Genomic DNA, 18,518 nt, shown 5'->3' on the forward strand with positions numbered 1-18,518 from the left:
GGCACGCCACGCTGGCCCACACCGACTGAGGCCTCACTCCAGAAACAAAACTGTAGGCTGTTCCTGAGAAGGCCACTCCAGCTTGGGGAGCTCAGCATTCCCCCCATATACCTGCCTTCTTAGAGCTCTCAAAAAGGCGAGTGTTCAGGCATCTGTGGACATGGCAAAAATAATTGAGGCAGAATGGCTTATAATTCTTCTTTCAACCAATAAATATTTACCGAGGGTGAACAGCATGTGCCAAAGCTCTGTGCTAGATGCAAAGAAACAGGGATGAGTAAAAAACACCACTGCCTTCAAGAAGCCTGAAGGCAACAGTAAAAGGCAGCGTGGGAACTTTTCCCTTTAAGACCGGAAGGAGGGTGGGGCGCCGGGTGGCTCAGTCGGTTGGGCGTCTGACTTCGGCCCAGGTCATGATCTCGCAGTTCGTGAGTTTGAGCCCTCGCGGTTCGTGAGTTCGAGCCCCACGTCAGGCTCTGTGCTGACAGCTCGGAGCCTGGAGCCTGGAGCCTGCTTTGGATTCTGTGTCTCCCTCTCTCTCTGCCTCTCCCCACTCACTCTGTCTCTCTCAAAAATAAACATTAAAAAATTTTAAAAGAAGACTGGAGGGAGGGGAGGGGATAAAACAGCAAGAAAAGCAATGATCAAAATAAGCAGCAAGTCAGTCACGAAAAATCACCAACGAGCAAAGGGGAAATTTTCCAAGTATCTTTGTGACAGAGATACTGACTGATCTTATCACTCATCTGTAAAATGCAGTAGAGGGTGAGTTGGTGCATGGCAAAGAACCACTGATGGGTCCCTACGTTCCTCAACTGGGGCGGTATCCGTAGAGACAAAGGTAGGAACTCATCACTACTGGAACAAAGCCCTGGTCTTAAGCCTAGGGAAGTGTGGAGGAAGGGGCCTCAGGAAAAGCTGGTAGAATTCATCCCAGATGAGAGGTGCATTTGGGCCCAGCCCAGCCCTGTTGTGAGCGGGCCTGGGCCAGCAGCACTGGAGGAGACGGACCGCTCACCGTGGTGACATACTCACCGCTATTGCCCACCAATGGCGCAGTCTGCATACGGCATACGCGAGGATTAACACTTTAAATCGAAAAACTGCCAAGAGCTAGATTAAAAAAAAAATGACAAGGTAAATTAAAAAAAAAATAGATACAAATATAAGATCACTGAGTTTTAGGAAGAACCCACCAAAGTGTCTTCATCATTCTGTTTAGCTGAAGGCTGCCACAGACCGCCACTGGTCCAAAGACCAGTATTTGGGATCTCTGCTGTAGAATGAATGCAATGCTGCCCAAATCAGGATTCAAGTTCAGTTCCCATTATCAACAAAAGAATTTATAATTAATGTTTATTTTTCATTTCCATTTGAGTGCACGTATATTTCTGATATCTTGTTAAGACTGGAGAAAACGTTCTGAGAGCTGACTTTTCCACTCCTGGCACAAACACTCACTTTTGGGAGATACCAGGTTCCTAATAAAGTCCACTGTAAACCTCTGGGTTACGGGGGTATTGGGAAGATTCTGTCCACCCTAGTAGCTACCATCTGATAAATTTAGGGTGCCTCTGGGACTTTTTTGAAACCCTTTATATGTATTATTAGCCCATGTAAGCCTTTCCTCAATGACCTCATGTGTCAACTACTATCATCGATCCCGTTATACACATACAGGGGACAGAAAAGTTGTGCAAGGCCACACAACTGCTTAGTGAGGGAGCCAGGACTTGAACCCAGGTGGCCAGACTCTACTTAGCCACTATGTCACAGCTGTCTTAGTAATTCTCATCTAGTGAGGAACACACGGAGAATAAGATTCTACCAGTTTTCCTCGGAAGAGACACCTTGTTGTGGGCAGGGAGAAGTCAGGCAGCTCTTGAGCAATGCCTGAGGCCAGGGGCTGCCAAAAGTTCCTCATGAATCTAAACTGCTGAAAGGCTGGAGGCCGACGGCCTTTTTGCAGCCATTCACTAGCGGGCCACACTTAAGATCCTTTCACATAAGTGAAGCTCACGGGTTGTATTTGTTTTTAATTTTCTGCTGTCGTTACAAGGGCACCTGGGTGGCTTAGTCGGTTAAGCATCCGACTCTTGATTTCAGCTCAGGTCATGATCTCACAGTTTGTGAGATCAAGCCCCATATCAGGCTCTACTCTGATAGCATGGAGCCTGCTTGGGATTCTCTCTTTCCCTCTCTCTCTGCTCCTTCTCTACTCACCTCTCTGTCTCAAAATAAATAAGCTTAAAAGAAAAGTTTAAAAAAGTGTGTTTTCCAACAATCTGCAAACTTAGTTTAGCTTCTCTATTCATTCCAACTCTATCCCTGTGTTCTGGATTTGGCAAAAAATATAAGTCTTGGGGTACCTGGGTGGCTCAGTAAGTTAAGTGGCCGACTTTGGCTCAGGTCATGCTCTCAACAGTTCCTGAGTTCAAACCCTGTGTCAGGCTCTGTGCTGACAGCTCGGAGCCTGGAGCCTGCTTCGGATTCTGTCTCCCTCTCTCTCTGCCCTCTCCCACTCACACTCAGTCTCTTTCTCTCTCAAAAATAAATATTAGAAAAAATATGTTTTAAAAAAGTATGAGTCTTCTTCAGCCCTCTATCTCAAAGTCTCCTGGGTGCCAAGGTTTCCTGGAAGCTGTGTCCACTTTCCAGGCCAGATATGCCAGTCCTTTCAGTCTGAGCTAATGGGCTCCACCTATCTGTCCAGGACCATTAAGTCCCTACACATAAAGGACAGACAACCCTTGGTGGTCTAGCTGGTAGATGAACCTGGCTTCCTGGCTGAGGCTATGTGAAGATAAATTCAGCAAGGGAAATAAGAGAAGAGAAATCAGTCTTGCTATTACATGTCAATAGCTTTAGAAGAAAGAAATATCAAGATGTGGGATGTGACATGCTCTTTCCCCCTGCTTCAATGACCTGGAGCAGGTAGGCGAAGACGCTGAAACCATGAAACTCACTTTCCTCATGTGACAAATGAGGGGATTAAATTGTATCAGTGGTCTTCCAAACGTTCTGTAGCAGCCAAACACTTTTTCAGCACAATCCTACCGGGACTCAAACGTACCGTACAGATAAAAATGGAACCACCTAGGTTGCAAGGGGCTGTGACAGGGAACCCTAACCTAACCTCTACTTCCCGGGAGCTTTACCTCCTTCCCCACACACTTCTGCAGCCCCCTTCAGAAATAAAACCACCACAACACAAAAGCCTTTCTAGTATAATTTGAAAACCACTAGAAAATATAATCACCCGATTATTAAAATTCTCGACCAAAAATAATGATGATGTTGATTAGTGACTGCAGGTGGTTCTCTGAGTTTCTTGGAGGTATCTATCCTCGGGCTAAATGTTTTCCATATAGTATTTCATTTACTTTTTAGAACTATGGTGATCTCATTTTACATATGAAAAACTCAAGTTTAGACCCAATATATTAAAAGATGGATACAAATAGTGATAGCGTTGTGAATCAAACCCAGGTTTTTCTGACGTGAAGGGTCCTACTCTTAACCGGTGTGCATAAAGCTTCTAGAGATAGTGATTAATGCAGTTAAAATCAATTTGGAGGAACTCACCGCGAACATTAATTGCCTATCCTGCATCCAACACAACGTTAGAACCTGACTTGCTTACACCATCCGCTACAAAGAGATACCAGGAAGAGGTACCAAGCCCAATGAAAGCCACAGAATGCCCTAGAAAGAGTGCAAGCATTTCTTTGAATGAAATGAAGGCCTCATCCACAGAGAACTGCATCTGTGTAATTCCGTAACTGACTAATGTTGCTCAGGATTACCAATATGGAACTTTCCTCAAAAACTATTCTAGAAAAACGAAACAGTATTATTAAAAGTACACTCAGAAATCTATCTCAAGGCAGAAAAGGAATGGCATTTTCATCAAGTTATTACATAAATAGGTCACTTTTCCTTTTAGTGATTAGGACACATCCACGGCTTCTACGAAAAGAATAAAGGCTCTCCTCCAAGAAAACAGAATGGCTCCTTCTCCTGCCCTCCCTTATCTCTCATTTCTCTCCTCCCTATGACCAAACAATTCCTTACAGCGAGAGAGAGAGCGTTGACTTGGCCAGTAACTGAGGGGAAAGGAAAGACAGTGTTCAGGAGAGGACAGAAGAATGGCACAGACTAGGAGATCTATTCAGGGGAAATTTACCTTTTGGTTACAGATCCATCATATCTGAAATAAAATGGAAAACAGAAAATACTTACAAATATATCGAAGTAAGAGGAGTAGTAGTCATAGCGCACTACCTCCTTCTCTAAGGTGTTCTCAATGCCTCCATTCACCTGGGAAGGATGGTGAGAAGTAAAACTGAGAGGTTTACGTGTGAAAATAATACAAGAAAATATACAAGTAAGGTTGTTCTCATATACACTTTTCTGCCTACTATCTCAGAACCCTGGAATGTTAAAACGGGAGGAATGAAACACGCATCAACTCTAATAGAAAAATGCTGAATAGTATTTCCCACTTCAATTCTGAATTCATTCACTTGACAAATATAAACATATAATGAAAAAGAATGCCTTGTAAAAAACAAGTTCCTACTTTGGCAAACTAAAATGTTCAAAAATGATTCTTTTTCTCTTCTAAGACAAAATCTTCAAACATACCAATGTATAATCTTAAAGAAGACAAGTCACATTCCTCCAAGCCTGCCCTCACTTTCTGACCAGTCTCTGCTGTTTAAGGTCTTGGAAGGCCAACGGGTCCCCTGATCTTAGCAAAGATCAATGACAGCAGTTACTGTGACACAAGATAGAGGTTCAGATATTCTCTCTGGTTTTTCTTTTTTATTTGTTCCTGGCATTTGAAAATCCTGCCCTCTTAGCAATTTTCATATATACTTTTCATTTGATAGATAATGAAATAAGGGGAAGACCAGACCTACAATCAAATGTGATGAAGTTACAGTGAATGATGAAAATCAGCCCTAAGATGATAAACTTTGTCCTCTCTCGATTCTCCTATCAAGATGAATTTTAAACGATCAAGTTCAGATTCTACATATTACACTATAGAAAATATTGTTTTAAAAATCAAGTAGGGGCGCCTGGGTGGCTCAGTCAGTTAAGTGTCTGATTTTGGCTCAGGTCACGATCTCGCGGTTCGTGAGTTTGAGCCCCGCATCAGACTCTGTGCTGACAGCTCAGATCCTGGAGCCTGCTTCTGATGCTGTGTCTCCCTCTCTCTCTGCACCTCCCCCACTCCAGTTCTGTCTCTGTCTCTCTTTCTCTCAAATAAACATTAAAAAATTTAAAAAAAAATTTTTTTTTAACATTTATTCATTTTTTGAGAGACAGAGAGCACAAGCAGGGGAGGGGCAGAGCGAGAGGGAGACACAGAATCTGAAACAGGCTCCAGGCTCTGAGCTGTGGGCACAGAGCCCGATGCGGGGCTTGAAGTCATGAAATGTGAGATTGTGACCTGAGCTGAAGTCGGACGCTCAACCAACTGAGCCACCCGGGCGCCCTAAAAAATTAAAAAAAAAAATCAAGTAATGGAACGTGTGTCTGGCACCTGCGGCAGCACCCAAGCAGACACCAGAACTGTTAGGGCCCGTGGATTAGGGCACAGGATGTGCAACAGTAAATTCCCATTTCTGATCTGGAGTACACACATCATTTGTCCTGGTAAACTGATGGAGATATCTGAAAAAGGACAAAGTGAAGGAGGATGAGCCAAAGACCTGGGCAAAGGGGGAGAAAATTAATAAGGAACACCCCTGCGAGGTTTGCTAATCGGCCTAACTGGAATTAAAGTTGCCCCAAGGGAAGGCTCCTCTTGGCTTAGATACTTTTACAAGTATATGTATTTGTTATTCAAATGAAAGTTTACTATAAACACTAGTCAGTACTTTAAAATCTCTTAAGGGGGTTTAGATTTCTGTGTAGTTTGTGCAGATGGGCTATAGATGTGCCTGACTATAGATCCCTAATAACAAACAGAACAGAAAACTTGGGAGCAAAAAGAAAGAATTATTAAAAGGCAACCAACCATGTAGTCTTATCAACTGTGTCTGTCCAGACTAAGGAAGCTTACCAAGCTCTAAAATACTAAAAGAATGATTATTCTAAGTGACCTAGGGCGCAGAGACCACCGTCCTGGCTGAGAGCCCGGGAATCAAGCTGCTGATAACAGTTCTTCAGTAAACAGTCAGTAGAAAAAGGTTTTCCACAGTATCTGCATACTTTAAAAGACCCTGATTTTGCCTGGCCTTTAAACAGAGAAATCGAAAATCTATTACCTAGAGCTCCAACTTGTGCTCTAAATTCTTAATTTCAAAACCTCTGGCTCTACCTCAAGATGTCCCCCATAGACTTGCCTTTAGTTTCACATGGAATCTCTTCCCACAGTTCTGACACAGCTGATCCTATTCTTTTTATGTTCCATCATTAGAAATCTTGAGTCCTGGGGCACCTGGGTGGCTCAGTTGGTTGAGCGTCCGACTTTGGCTCAGGTCATGACCTCGCAGTCTGCGGTCTGTGAGTTCAAGCCCCACATCGGGCTCTGTGCAGACAGCTCAGAGCCCGGAGCCTGCTTCGGATCCTGTTTCTCCCTCTCTCTCCACCCTTCCCCAACTCATGCTCTGTCTCAGAAATAAATAAACATTAAAAAAATTTTTGTTTAAATCTTGACTCCTTCCTGAATACTGGAGATAAAAAAACTCTGCTTATCAATAAGTCTATCAGCATACTTACGTTTCTTTAAATTTTTTTTAAGTTTATTTATCTATTTTTTGAGAGAGAGAGTGAGCAGGGCTGGGGCAGACAAGGAGAGACTCTCAAGTAGGCTCCGCACTAGAGCCTGATGTGGGGCTTGAACTCATAAACCGTGAGATCTTGACCTAAGCCACAGTCAAGAGTAGGACTCTTAACCAACTGAGCCACCCAGGCGCCCCCAGCATACTTATTTTTTTAGGATGCCTCTAAGATTAACTTTTTCCTTCTGATTCTCACCACCTTGCATGGGATTCCTTTCACAGCTTCGCAGCCAATCTGTCCCTAATGTAATCCTACTGGCAAACCAGTGCCATGAGATCTTTATCCATTCACAGAATATTTGCTGAACACTTGCTAAGTGTCGAATATGGTTCTAAATACTTCAGTAAACAAAACAGTATCCCTGTCTCTATGGAACTTATGTTTTAGCAAGGAGTGAGAGATGACAAACAAGAAAATACGTGCTGTACAGAGAACAGAAGCAGGGCAGTGCGACAGAAGTGATGGTTGACTTCTTTGGGTTGGACGCTAAGTGGAAGCCTTCCCTGTGGTGAGATCTAAGCTGACAGATACCAGCATAAGACGTCAGCATCTGCATCAAGATAAAGGAAATGAACCATTTTCATTTAGAAGGAACTAGTATAAAGGTCCAAGACAGAAGGGAGTTTGTTCTGTCCTGAGACCAGGAGGCAAGTCTGGGCTTATCCAGGAGGGCCAGGAACAGAGAGTGGGAAAGGAAGGCTGGAGAGGCTCCTTGGGGGCTATGCTGGCCAAGCTACGGCACTTGGATTTTATCAAAAGTGCTCTGGTCCATCAGAAGGGTTATAAATAGAAAGTAACATTGTTTGATTTGTTGTTTTCAGTCTCTCTGGCTTGTTTTTACAATTTTTTTAAATGTTTATTTATTATTTTTGAGAGAAAGAAAGAGACAGAGCATGGGTGGGGGAGAGGCAGAGAGAGGGAGACACAGAATCCAAAGCAGGCTCCAGGCAGAGCCCAACGTGGGGCTCGAACCCACGAATTGCGAGATTGTGACCTGAGCCAAAGTCAGATGCTTAACTGACTGAGCCACCTGGGCGCCCCAAATCTCTCTGGCTTCTAGGAGGAGAATGGATATTAGGAGGGCAAGAATGGAAGCTGGCTAATCAGTTGGGCTCCTGGTACAGGAGTCCGGGGGAGTCATAATGCTGGCTTGCTTGAGGGTGGCCATGGTAGAAATGGAGAAGACGTCATGACTTGGATCTATTTTGCAGGCACATCCCACAGGGCTTACTTTTCAACTGGATAGGGAATGTGAGAGACACAAAACAAGCAAATTAATTAAGGATGAGTCTTCATTTTTGGCCTGAGCATCTTGCTTCCTTGGAGAAAGGAGAAAAATTGGCTAAATTGGAAGTCATATATAAAGGCAAAGTACTTGGGTTACTGTTATGATTGCATAGTCCCATTCCTCTTTTGAAGGCCTAAGCACCCCTGGCGCTATTTCTTTCCTCTTTCAAAGACCAGCACGATAGGGCAGTGTAAGATATGTGCTGTATCTGCTCCGCTAAACTTCAAATCTTACTAATGTTTCTGTGGTGCTTGCCACACCTAAATCTGAAGCCTATGTCTGGCACTCAGTATGTGTGTAGACAGGTGAGAAGAACAATGGATTTCAGTGATTAGAGTGATTACAGAAACAGACCACAAAAGAAAAGGCATATGGTACAGTGTGTGGTGAAAAGCCCAGGTCAGGACTGACAATCTAAATCAAACACAACTAGAAACTGAAGGTAAAAAAAAAAAAAAAAAACCAAAATATCAAACCTTGCCAAAAAAGTCAAGATGTGCTATCTTAAAGATCATATAGTCTTGTGTGATCTTTTCATTTTATAACTGGGGCAACTGGCAGTCAGTGGAAAAGTTTTAGAATACATTTCTTAATTTGAAATATGCATCTCTAGGTTTACTGCAGCATTGTATAAAAGCCGGGATATGGAAGTAGCCTCAGTGTCTATCCACAGATGATGGATAAAGAAGATGTGGTGTGCATATCTATTTATCTATAGACATATATAGATATATACACATACAATATACATATACTCACACATATATATTATACATATAATATAAATACATACATTATATACACACACACACAATGGAATAGTACTCAGCTGTAAAAAATAATGTGATCCTGCCATTTGCAACAACATGGTTAGATGTAGAGTATAATGCTAAGTGAAATAAGTCAGACAGAGAAAGACAAATACCGTATGATTTCACTCACACATGGAATTTAAGAAACGAAACAAACGAAGAAAAAAAGAGACAAACAAAAACCAGACTCTTACATATGGAGAACTGTCAGTGGGGAGTTGGCAGGGAGGGGCTGGGAGAAATTGAAAAGGGAGATTAAGAGGTACAACCTTCCAGTTATAAAATAGATAAATCATGGAGATGAAAAGCACAGCACAGGAAACAAAGTCAGTAAGACTGTAATAGTGTTGTCTGGTGACAGATGGTGACTCCACTTACTGCATGAGCGCCGAGTCATGTACAGAAATGCTGAAATGTTTGATGCCTGAAACTAATGTTAACACTGCGTATGTTAATTACCTTCAATAAAAAAAAAATTAAACAAAAATACATCTCTTAATTGCTAGGCCTGGTGATTTTTTTCATTTATAACCTGTCACACACAGACATCAACCAATCCCTCCTGAGGAACAAAACAGAGTTCAGTCCACTTCACTCAGTTGAAGGGAGGAGGGAGGTGAGTGTGATCCTACAAATCCCTCACCACAGCTCTACCCCTAGGCTTCCCTCACTTAAAAGTAGGTAGTGATCTTGGTGGTAAATCAATAAATGCTTTGATTTTGTGCTGTCATTACAATCATTTTTACGTGAGCTCCCTAAAACTGCTGCTATGCTTTCCTGTTAAAAGATGTATTTCTGGGGTGCCCGGGTGGCTCAGTCTGTTTAGCATCCAACTCTTGATAACGGCTCAGGTCGTGATCCCAGGGTTGTGGAACAGAGTCCCACGTTGGGCTCTGCCTGCTTGGGATTCTTTCTCTCTCCTCCTCTACCCCTCTCTCTCTCAGTAAAATAAAAAAAAATAATAATAAGGGGTGCCTGGTTAAGTCGGTTAAGTGTCTGACTCTTGGTTTCGGCTCAGGCCATGACCTCGCAGTGTCGTGGGTTCGAGCCCTGAGTTGGGCTCTGCGCTGGCAGTGCAGAACCTTCTTGGGATTCTCTCTCTACCTCTCTCTCTGCCCCTCCCCTGCTCTCTCTCTCTCTCTCAAAAATAAATAAACTTTAAAAATTTTTTTAAATAAATTAAAAAGATGTATTTCTTTTTTATTTCTTAATAGATAGGTACTAGTTTTGAAAACATATTACTCCTTTGAAATATATGTTAATTTAAATGTTTTCTTTAATGTATACATGTGGAACAAATAATAAAAAGAGAGACTCTAAATTAGTGCATCATATCACTGGCTTGTGTGGTTTTAAACAATTCTTGCCTGTGAGGAAAGCATTTGGAAGAGATTACCTATTTGTAAACAGAGTCAAGGTTTTGGGAGAAAACAGATATATTGGGCTAAATAAAATATATTATTAAAACGTATTTCACCTATTTTCACCTTTATTAATGTAGCAACTAGAGAACTTAATTGTCTACAAGGCTTGCGTTATATTTCCATTGGATAGTACTAGTCTAGAGAGTTATTTGACAATATAACTGCATAGACCTGACAAGATCGAGACAAACCTCCAAATGGTTCTGAACATTTTTTTCAATAAAAGATGAATGATCTCTTTGTGAAAAAGTAAAGAATAAATGCAAGAATACTCTTAAACATGGGGATTAGAAAAGTAGATGTAACATCTAAAACATATTCCAGAGGCATGCTACATTTTTGAAGCAAGGACCAGCAATCTTTTTCTGAGAAGGGCCAGGAAATAGATACTTTTGCCTTTGTGGGCCAGATGGACTCTGTCACAACTACTCAAGTCAACTATAGCACAAAAGCCAGCCACAGGCAAAAGGTAAACAGATGGGCAGGGCTGTGTTCCAATAAAACTTTATAAAAACAGGCCAGCTGAATTTGGCCCCCAGGCTATAGTTCGCTAACTCCTGACAGAGAACAAAACACCATGAATTCAAATTTCAAAGTGAGTTTTAAATGAACTAGCCTTTGTTTTAAAAAATAACAGCACAGAACAAGAGAGGTCAAAATCAGCTGGAAAAGAGCACTATCCCCCCCTTTGGAAAAACACAGAATTCACTAAATGACACAGAAATGAGGAGAAAAATAAGAAAATTGTTTCTTGGCTCTGGAAACAATTCTTATGTAAAGTCATGGGGAAGAAAAACACTTACATTTAACTCTATTATCCACAGTAACGTTACAAATAAGAGGTCAAAGGTGACAAACAAACAGAAAGTCCTCCGGACATCAGATATGCCTTTCTTCTCCCTTCCTTCATAGGACTCAATCCTGGCCATGAGGTGTGCAGGGTTGATGGAATGAACGTCGCGCAAGGAAGCGTGAGAGCTCTGGCTCCCGGTGAGGGCGTTCTCCATGTCTTCTTGCAGGGGGTTCATCCTGGAGGCGGGTTAAGGGAGCCTCTCTCCAACTTCACCATCCCTGGAGAGAAGACAGCTTTGTGTGAAATCAGAGCTCACCTAAAACCACCATGCCACCCCACCTCCGCACAACTGTTTCTCTAGCTGAGCGACAGTGTCGTCACTGAAGACACCTGTGTCCTGATGAAGACATAAAGCCAAAGGGAAATGAGACGTGCCTCTTGATGCTCTCAATATTACAAACAAGCTGGTACAGACATGACTGGCAGCAGAGAAGAATGCAAGTGTGCCTCACTAAAGAGGGAAGACAGGATGCTGACCACACGAGGAGGGGGTAACTGAGAACCTGGAGCAAGCCGGTTCCCGTGCGTTTCCAGGGAGAAAACCTCTCCAAGTGTGTGTCATTACTCAGGAAAACATTTCCCGAAAGCTCCCCAGAGAGCGTGTGACTAGGACGTGAAAACTAGACACAGAAAACATTGTCTCCTGAAGAGGAACTGCTTTCCACCAAAAGTATCTAATAAACTGATCTTAGTGTTTCCCCATTACGTCTTAATGAATAAGCATGTGTCAGGCCCCTTCTTGGAAAAGTACCCACACCCCCAAAGTTCATCAGCGTTACGCAAACACCTCTGCTGATGACCCAAGTTACAGCTCTATCTAGAGATCCAAGACCCCCTCTCCCCAAGGCTAGGATGTGCTTCTATGCTAAAAGTGAAAGATTACTAACCTAAATGATCTGACCTCCTCAAGAAGGAGGCAAAATCATGAAACAGTATGGTGGACGGTATTGCTGTGTTCCTTCTACAGCACCTCTCCCCGTAGGGGGACACTAGACACCTGGCTCTACTGACCTCATGTGCGTTTCCCCGGGCCAATTTTACCCGCTTCTGTCCACACGTAAGAACCCTGCACTGGTTCTCCTTTCCTTCTGCCACAGTGACTGGCAATGTCCAGATAAGGAAGAACATTTTCAAGGCGGGTAAAATGGAAGTTGAAAACAGACTGCTGACATCTCCCAGAAGCATCATGGTCCCGCTCGGTCCTACTCACAGTCCAGAACAGTGTCGCTACACATGGTCCTCATTTCTTTCCCTTCCCATATTCCAGGGACAAAAGTCCCTTCCACATTTTCATACGATAAAACGACGTAACATTTTCCAAAGCAGTTTGGTTATACGAACTAAGATGCTTTAAGATATTCATACCTACTGGTCCGGTAACCCCAGGCCAAGACAAAAACTGATCTATGTCACTAGAGGTTGGGTTAGTGATGTTAGTGATTACCCGTGAGCAAGAGAGAGGGAACAGAGACTAGAGCTCACAAGTTTGGTCAAATTCCATTTCTTGGCCTGAGTAGAGCTACCATGGCTGTGCTCCCTTAGTGATAATTTACTAATGTCGGGTAGTCGTTTCAATGGGGCACTGACTTGCAAATATTCAAAATGCTGTATGCTTACGTACACGTACGCACATATGAATGGTGTGTGTGTGCCTGTTAGGTAGACTTTATCATTATATATGTATAATAGTCCCAATGAGAAAACAATCTAAATATCTAACAAAAAGGGAATAATGAGATACATCATAGTATAACCACAGTATAGTCATTAAATAAGGTACTCCAAACTTAGAAAAATGATTACGTTATAATAGTAACTAGACTAAAATCTCAACATCAAATGGAACATAGGCACAGACAGCATTTTCACAACTTTGTAAAATAAAACCAAATTTTTAAAAGAATGTACCTATGAAACATATCAAATGCTAATACTGATTATCTCTGCCTGGTGATATATTTTCCCCCTTTTATCTTTTCCATGTTTTTGTATTTCCTATTTTGCACATATTGTGTCTACAACACAGGGACTAAATTAAAACATCATTGTGGTAGAGTCCTAGACAGATGTCCCAGGACTCTATGAGGCTCTTCCCTCTCTTTCACACATCTGGGTGACAGGAGATAACAGCCTATTGAGCATTCTGAGAAGCTCAGTAGGAGTCCACTTCAGTGCTTTGTAAAATAAAATACAAAATTCCAAAAGTTCAAAGTATTCTACACAATTTCTTTCTCAATGAGACCAACACCATCCTAAGGGAAGGGATTCCAATGGCATATTCCCCTGTCCAGTTGTTTTTAAAATAAAGCTTGCAAAACACTAACTTTATTCTGCCAGACTTCTAACAGTTAATTCTGGAACAGTAAGTAAAAAGGAATGTAACTATGTTATCTGTGATAAAACACACACAAAATTCAAAAAGATACCAGAGACGCTCTCTAAATCTGAACCTGGATAAATAGAGACATATTTCTGTGGCAACACATTCTACAGCAAGAAAAAGGAACCCAAGTAGTTTTTAAACTGATCTAATATTATTCTATTAGCAAGTATATTTAAAAATTAATTTAACCATTTTTTAAAATTTTTTATGATTTTTTTTTGAGAGAGAGCAAGAGCATGGGTGCACAGGAGAGGGGCAGAGGGAGAGGGAGAGGGAGAGGGAGAGGGAGAGGGAGAGGGAGAGGGAGAGGGAGAGAGGGAGAGAGAGAGAGAGAGAGAGAAAGAGAATCTTAAGCGGGCTTCACACTCTGCACAGAGCCCCACGTGGGGCTTGATCCCATGACCTTGGGATCATGACCTGAGTCGAAATCAAGAGTCGGATGTTCAACTGACTGAGCCACCCAGGCACCCTTAAAAATTAATTTAAACTCTTAAATCTACTAAACTGTATGGACGATTCAACAAATTCACAATTCAAACTCAGGGCTGTTTTTAGGAAGAAAATCGCTTTTCTCAGGCTCATGCATTCCTCCTTCCCTGAGCCCACTCCTCATGAATACAAACGGATCCCAAAGCACAACATCACTCCTAGAAATCTGAGGCTATTTCAAACTAAAATCTGACATCATTCAACGGCATACACCTTCCCTGAGAAACGAGGATCATTCCGTTATCTTTCAGATGCATACACAGAACTGCTAAGTAGCTAGAATCTACAGATACTTGCACACCTTTAGCAATAGTTACCCAAAGCACAGATTGTTGTGACCAGAAAGAGAGAGAGAGCTTCCTTATAAGGCGTAAAAGAGGACACCACACAAAGCCCCTTTCTACTCTACAGTGACAGGACTTCATCCTAACCCTGTCCTTCCAAAAGGTTCAAGTATGAAACCTTACAGAAGACGTCACTGAAATGCTCTCCACATTCTAATCCCCAGGCAGGTCAAGTACATCTCCTCCAGGTCCCCCTAGGGCCGTGGATATTATGTCACTTCTGAAATTGCTTACCACAATGTGCCTTAATTATCCACTCGCCTGTCTCTCCTGCTAATCAGTGTGTTCCATGAAGGCCTTGAATTTGATTTGCACATCCCTGTGCCCCAAGGACTACCCCAGTACACAGGACATGGCAAGAACAAAACAAACGTCGACTAAGTAAATTCTACCACCTCACACAGAGACCCGCAGAGCCGGCTTTCACATTCTCTGCACTGGAGAGGCCACAACTGTTTTTTCCAAGGAAGAGCTTGGATATTCTCCCAGGTATAATTTTGGAAGCACTAAATATTCAGTTCTTGGTACTGAGAGCCTCTCTGGGGTTGGTTTAAGGAAAGCTAAGCCTCTCTAAGGAGGGGGGTAAGTACCGAAGAGCTGTATACACAGGAACCTAAATCTGCAACGCAAGATTTATTCCAACCATGGGGGACATATGGGGGATGAGGGTGGAGAACTACAAAGAAAAGAAAAGAAAAACATCCCCTTATCTTTTTCTGGCATTTGCGTGAGGAGATGAGAATCTTTTTGTTCTTTCAGTTTTTGAAAATAAGATTCACGTCTTCGTGAATCTCACATGAATCGCTGTCCTCCTCTGTACTGTAATAATGGCCAGCCATTTCTACATTATGCTACATTAACAAGGTGCTCCAAAGTTCAGGGGCATAACACGATCTATATTTATTCTCAAGCTCACAGGTCTACAGGTTGCCTGAAGTTCAGCTGATCTCGTGGGGGCTCAGCTGGGCAACTCTGCTTCTAGGGGCAGCGCAACTTGGCTTCAAATCATGTTGGATGCAGGTCAGCTCTCTGTCTGTCTTCCTCCTCAGACCAGGACTATCTGGGTCACGAGCTTTTCACAGCAAGTGGCAACAGCACACGAGACAAGGGAGACCATGTAAATACATTTAAAATCTCTGTATATATCACGTCTGCTCATATTCTATCGGCCAAAATCTTCTGTCGAGGCCATGCCCAAAGGCAGTAGAGCTGGGATGTACACTCTGCTCAGAGAGGAGAAGGCAAGTGAACATTTGCTGGTTAATATTCCAGCCTGGCACAGCTATCAGTGTTCTAAACCAGGGGTTGGCAAACTGTAGCCTAGAGGTCAACTATGGCTTGCTACCTGTTTCTGAGTATCAGGTTTTAACAGAACACCACCACATCCATTCTGAGGGTCTGTGGATGCTTTCACACTAGGACGACAGAGGTGAACTATCACAACAGAAACCATATTTACTTTCTGCATTTTTCCAGAAAAAGGGATGACTGCTTTCATCAGCTTCACAAAGGAGACCCAGGCGAGATCTGGAGTGATTCAGGCTAGCAACTGCAGGCTAACTGATGAATATGAATCCTTCCAATGCGTGCTCTGATTGTGTGGTTAGCAAAAACCTGCAGTTCATTTACCTGAGGGCCACTTCAAATGGCATGAACATGCTGCTCGTGGACTTAATTCTCTTTCCTTAACTCCACACTACTAAAATTGGAGAAAAATTCTGTCTCATCTATGCTGGTAGCTTCTTAAACGAGGATATCCTTCCCACGTGGAAAAAAACAAAAACAAAACAAAAAGAACTGAGATCCTTTCTGCTTCCAAGAAGAATTGCTTACATCTTTGGGTTTCTTCCACCGCACTGGTCCCCAGGCTGGGTGCAAAGCTGAGCCAAAGCTTCAACTCCATCTGCTTGAGCATAGAATCGATACTCTCCAGACGTTAAACAGCGGCTGCTCTGAGCACTAGTCATCACTGCTGGCCTCATACAAAAGTCCCAGAGTTTCTTGCACCTTCCTAGAGAGAGCCTTTGGGCACCAGCTGGGGGCATCAAACCACACCTTTCATCCCCAACACCCAGCCTTCTTCTCTTACTACTTACGGCTACAGTCAGGACACTGTATGTTCTTCTCCAAGAGAGTGCCAGAATAACAGACACTGAAATCATTTAATTCAGAATGACTTTAGGTCGTCATCTTAACCAAAGGCCTAGGGAGCAGAACTGGCTTATCGACATGTTTTGCTTGGTCTGGCACAGTGTTTCTCAAGATTTTGAACTAACTGTCAACATTTTAAATAATGAAGTTTCATATAAAACTCCAGACTTCCAGCTTCTCTTGAAAAGTTAAAAGCAGAATCAGGAGGCCTGCATTTCCTTACCACGGCAGTAAGGCTGATGACCTCTTTAGACGTAATATGCACTTTCCACTCGGCCTCAGTTTCGACCTAGCTCGGAGGGGTTTAAGTTTGCCAGTCTGATCGATTTCCACTCCCTTGTTTCACAGGCAAAGAGACATATTAGTGCCTGAAGACTGTGTCTCATCATGTTGTTTCAAAGCTTTCTTCATCTTTGTTGACCAAATTATTCTTGCCTGTAAAACAAATGTATGCTTAAACTTGAAAAAAAAAAAAAAGAAATAAGAATCTGAGGCCTACATGGATTACAGGGATGTGCCCATCTAAAAGAGATTTTAAGATATATTTTAGGATTAAAGCTCAAATCTTTTACTTCTTTCCTCTCCATCACTCTAAGAGGAAACAGGATTACAGGGATGTGCCCATCTAAAAGACATTTTAAAATGTATTTTAGGATTAAAGCTCAAATCTTTTACTTCTTTCCTCTCCATTCAGGAGAGGAAACAGGAGGGACATCTGTAGGTGTTTAAATGGGCCTTGGATGCAGGCATTGAATTTGAGCTTCCCCAAAGACCCGGGCTGCCTCAGCTGGGCCCGCTCTACCCTAAGACCAGGTTTCTATGGGAGCAGGTAGCAGACTGAGCTGACTATCCTCTTGCGAGGCGCATATGTTAGACCTAGTTTATGATGGTAAAAGTCCTATCTAGAGCTTGCAGGTTACAAGATGAAACAGCTAGAACTGGGGAATGGGAATACTGAGCGGATAACCTGACATTTACAAACATGCCTTGCCAGTAAGAGAAAGAGGCATGGTAACTAAGAAACCTAGAGACTTTAAAGAATAAATATGCACAGAAAGAGAGGATGTGGGAAGGAAGCTAAAGCTCATCTGGGGCATTAAAAAACATAGTAAAGCAATCTTCATATTTTTTTTATTTTAAGTTTATTTACTTATTTTGAGAAAGAGAGCATGTATGTGCATTGAGTAGGGGAGAGACAGAGAGAGAGAGAGAGAGAGAGAGAGAGAGAGAATCCCACACTGTCAGCACAGAGCCCCACGCGGGGCTCTATCCCACGAACCATGAGATGATGACCTGAGCCGCCATCAAGTGTTGGACGCTTAACCAACTGAGCCACTGATGCACCCCATGGCCTTCATATTTTAAAGTTATCAATATGGGGGGAGGAAAGTTCTGCCATGCCTAAAAATGTCATGTCAAATTCAATCAATGACTAACTTTTCATAAAATACAGCTTTCTACTTAATGCTTGCTTACATGAAGCTGCTTGTATTTTTTAAAACTTTCAAAGTTGTTTGTAGGTAAGATGTTCTAAACGAAGAAACAAGTATGATTTCCCATCCTGTACTTCTTGGTGCTGTTGATGCTGTGACATATGCCAACCTTACCCTGAAAGTAAAGACCTGGGAGAACGCTGACGGAAGTGGCTTGAGAAAGACTGGCAGGGGGCAAGGTTAAGGACCTGACACCATTGTACAACCCTGCAGCTTCCTGAGCAGGAGAACTGGCGTTACGAAACACTACAAGAAGTTTAACTTATGAGCAGACTGCCCACTACCATTATGTTCACATTTCCAAACAGTCTTGGCTTACTTTACGCCACGTATTTTCCAAACGAAATACAACGTTGAGAAAAATACTTCTACAATCTAGGCTATAGGACTGAATTTTATTTTCTTGCTTCAAGTTTTTATTTAAATTCTAGTTAGCTAACATATAGCATAATAATTGTTTCAGGAGAAAAAATTTGTGATTTA

General features: G+C 42.4%; 1 protein-coding gene across 7 annotated transcripts in view; it reads right to left on the reverse strand.

Moving 5' to 3' along the window:
• The window catches only part of STARD3NL (STARD3 N-terminal like), a 56,069-nt gene that overhangs the window by 17,515 nt on the left and 20,036 nt on the right, over positions 1–18,518 (reverse strand). For 4 of the 7 annotated variants that reach the window (XM_042914904.1, XM_042914851.1, XM_042914870.1 and 1 more), the window contains 3 exons: positions 11,126–11,393; positions 4,243–4,320; positions 1,036–1,113 (listed from right to left, as the gene is read on the reverse strand). In XM_042914904.1, coding sequence (XP_042770838.1) covers positions 1,036–1,113; positions 4,243–4,320; positions 11,126–11,350 — 381 coding nt within the window. In that variant the 5' untranslated portion in view covers positions 11,351–11,393. Of the gene's footprint in view, positions 1–1,035; positions 1,114–4,242; positions 4,321–11,125; positions 11,394–16,020; positions 16,189–16,224; positions 16,718–16,765; positions 16,978–18,518 lie in introns of those variants that run through there. The other 3 variants (XM_042914860.1, XM_042914894.1, XM_042914886.1) reach the window with 3 other exon arrangements.

The sequence above is a fragment of the Panthera leo genome, chromosome A2 (genome assembly GCF_018350215.1).
Source record: "Panthera leo isolate Ple1 chromosome A2, P.leo_Ple1_pat1.1, whole genome shotgun sequence".
Lineage (NCBI taxonomy): Eukaryota > Metazoa > Chordata > Mammalia > Carnivora > Felidae > Panthera > Panthera leo.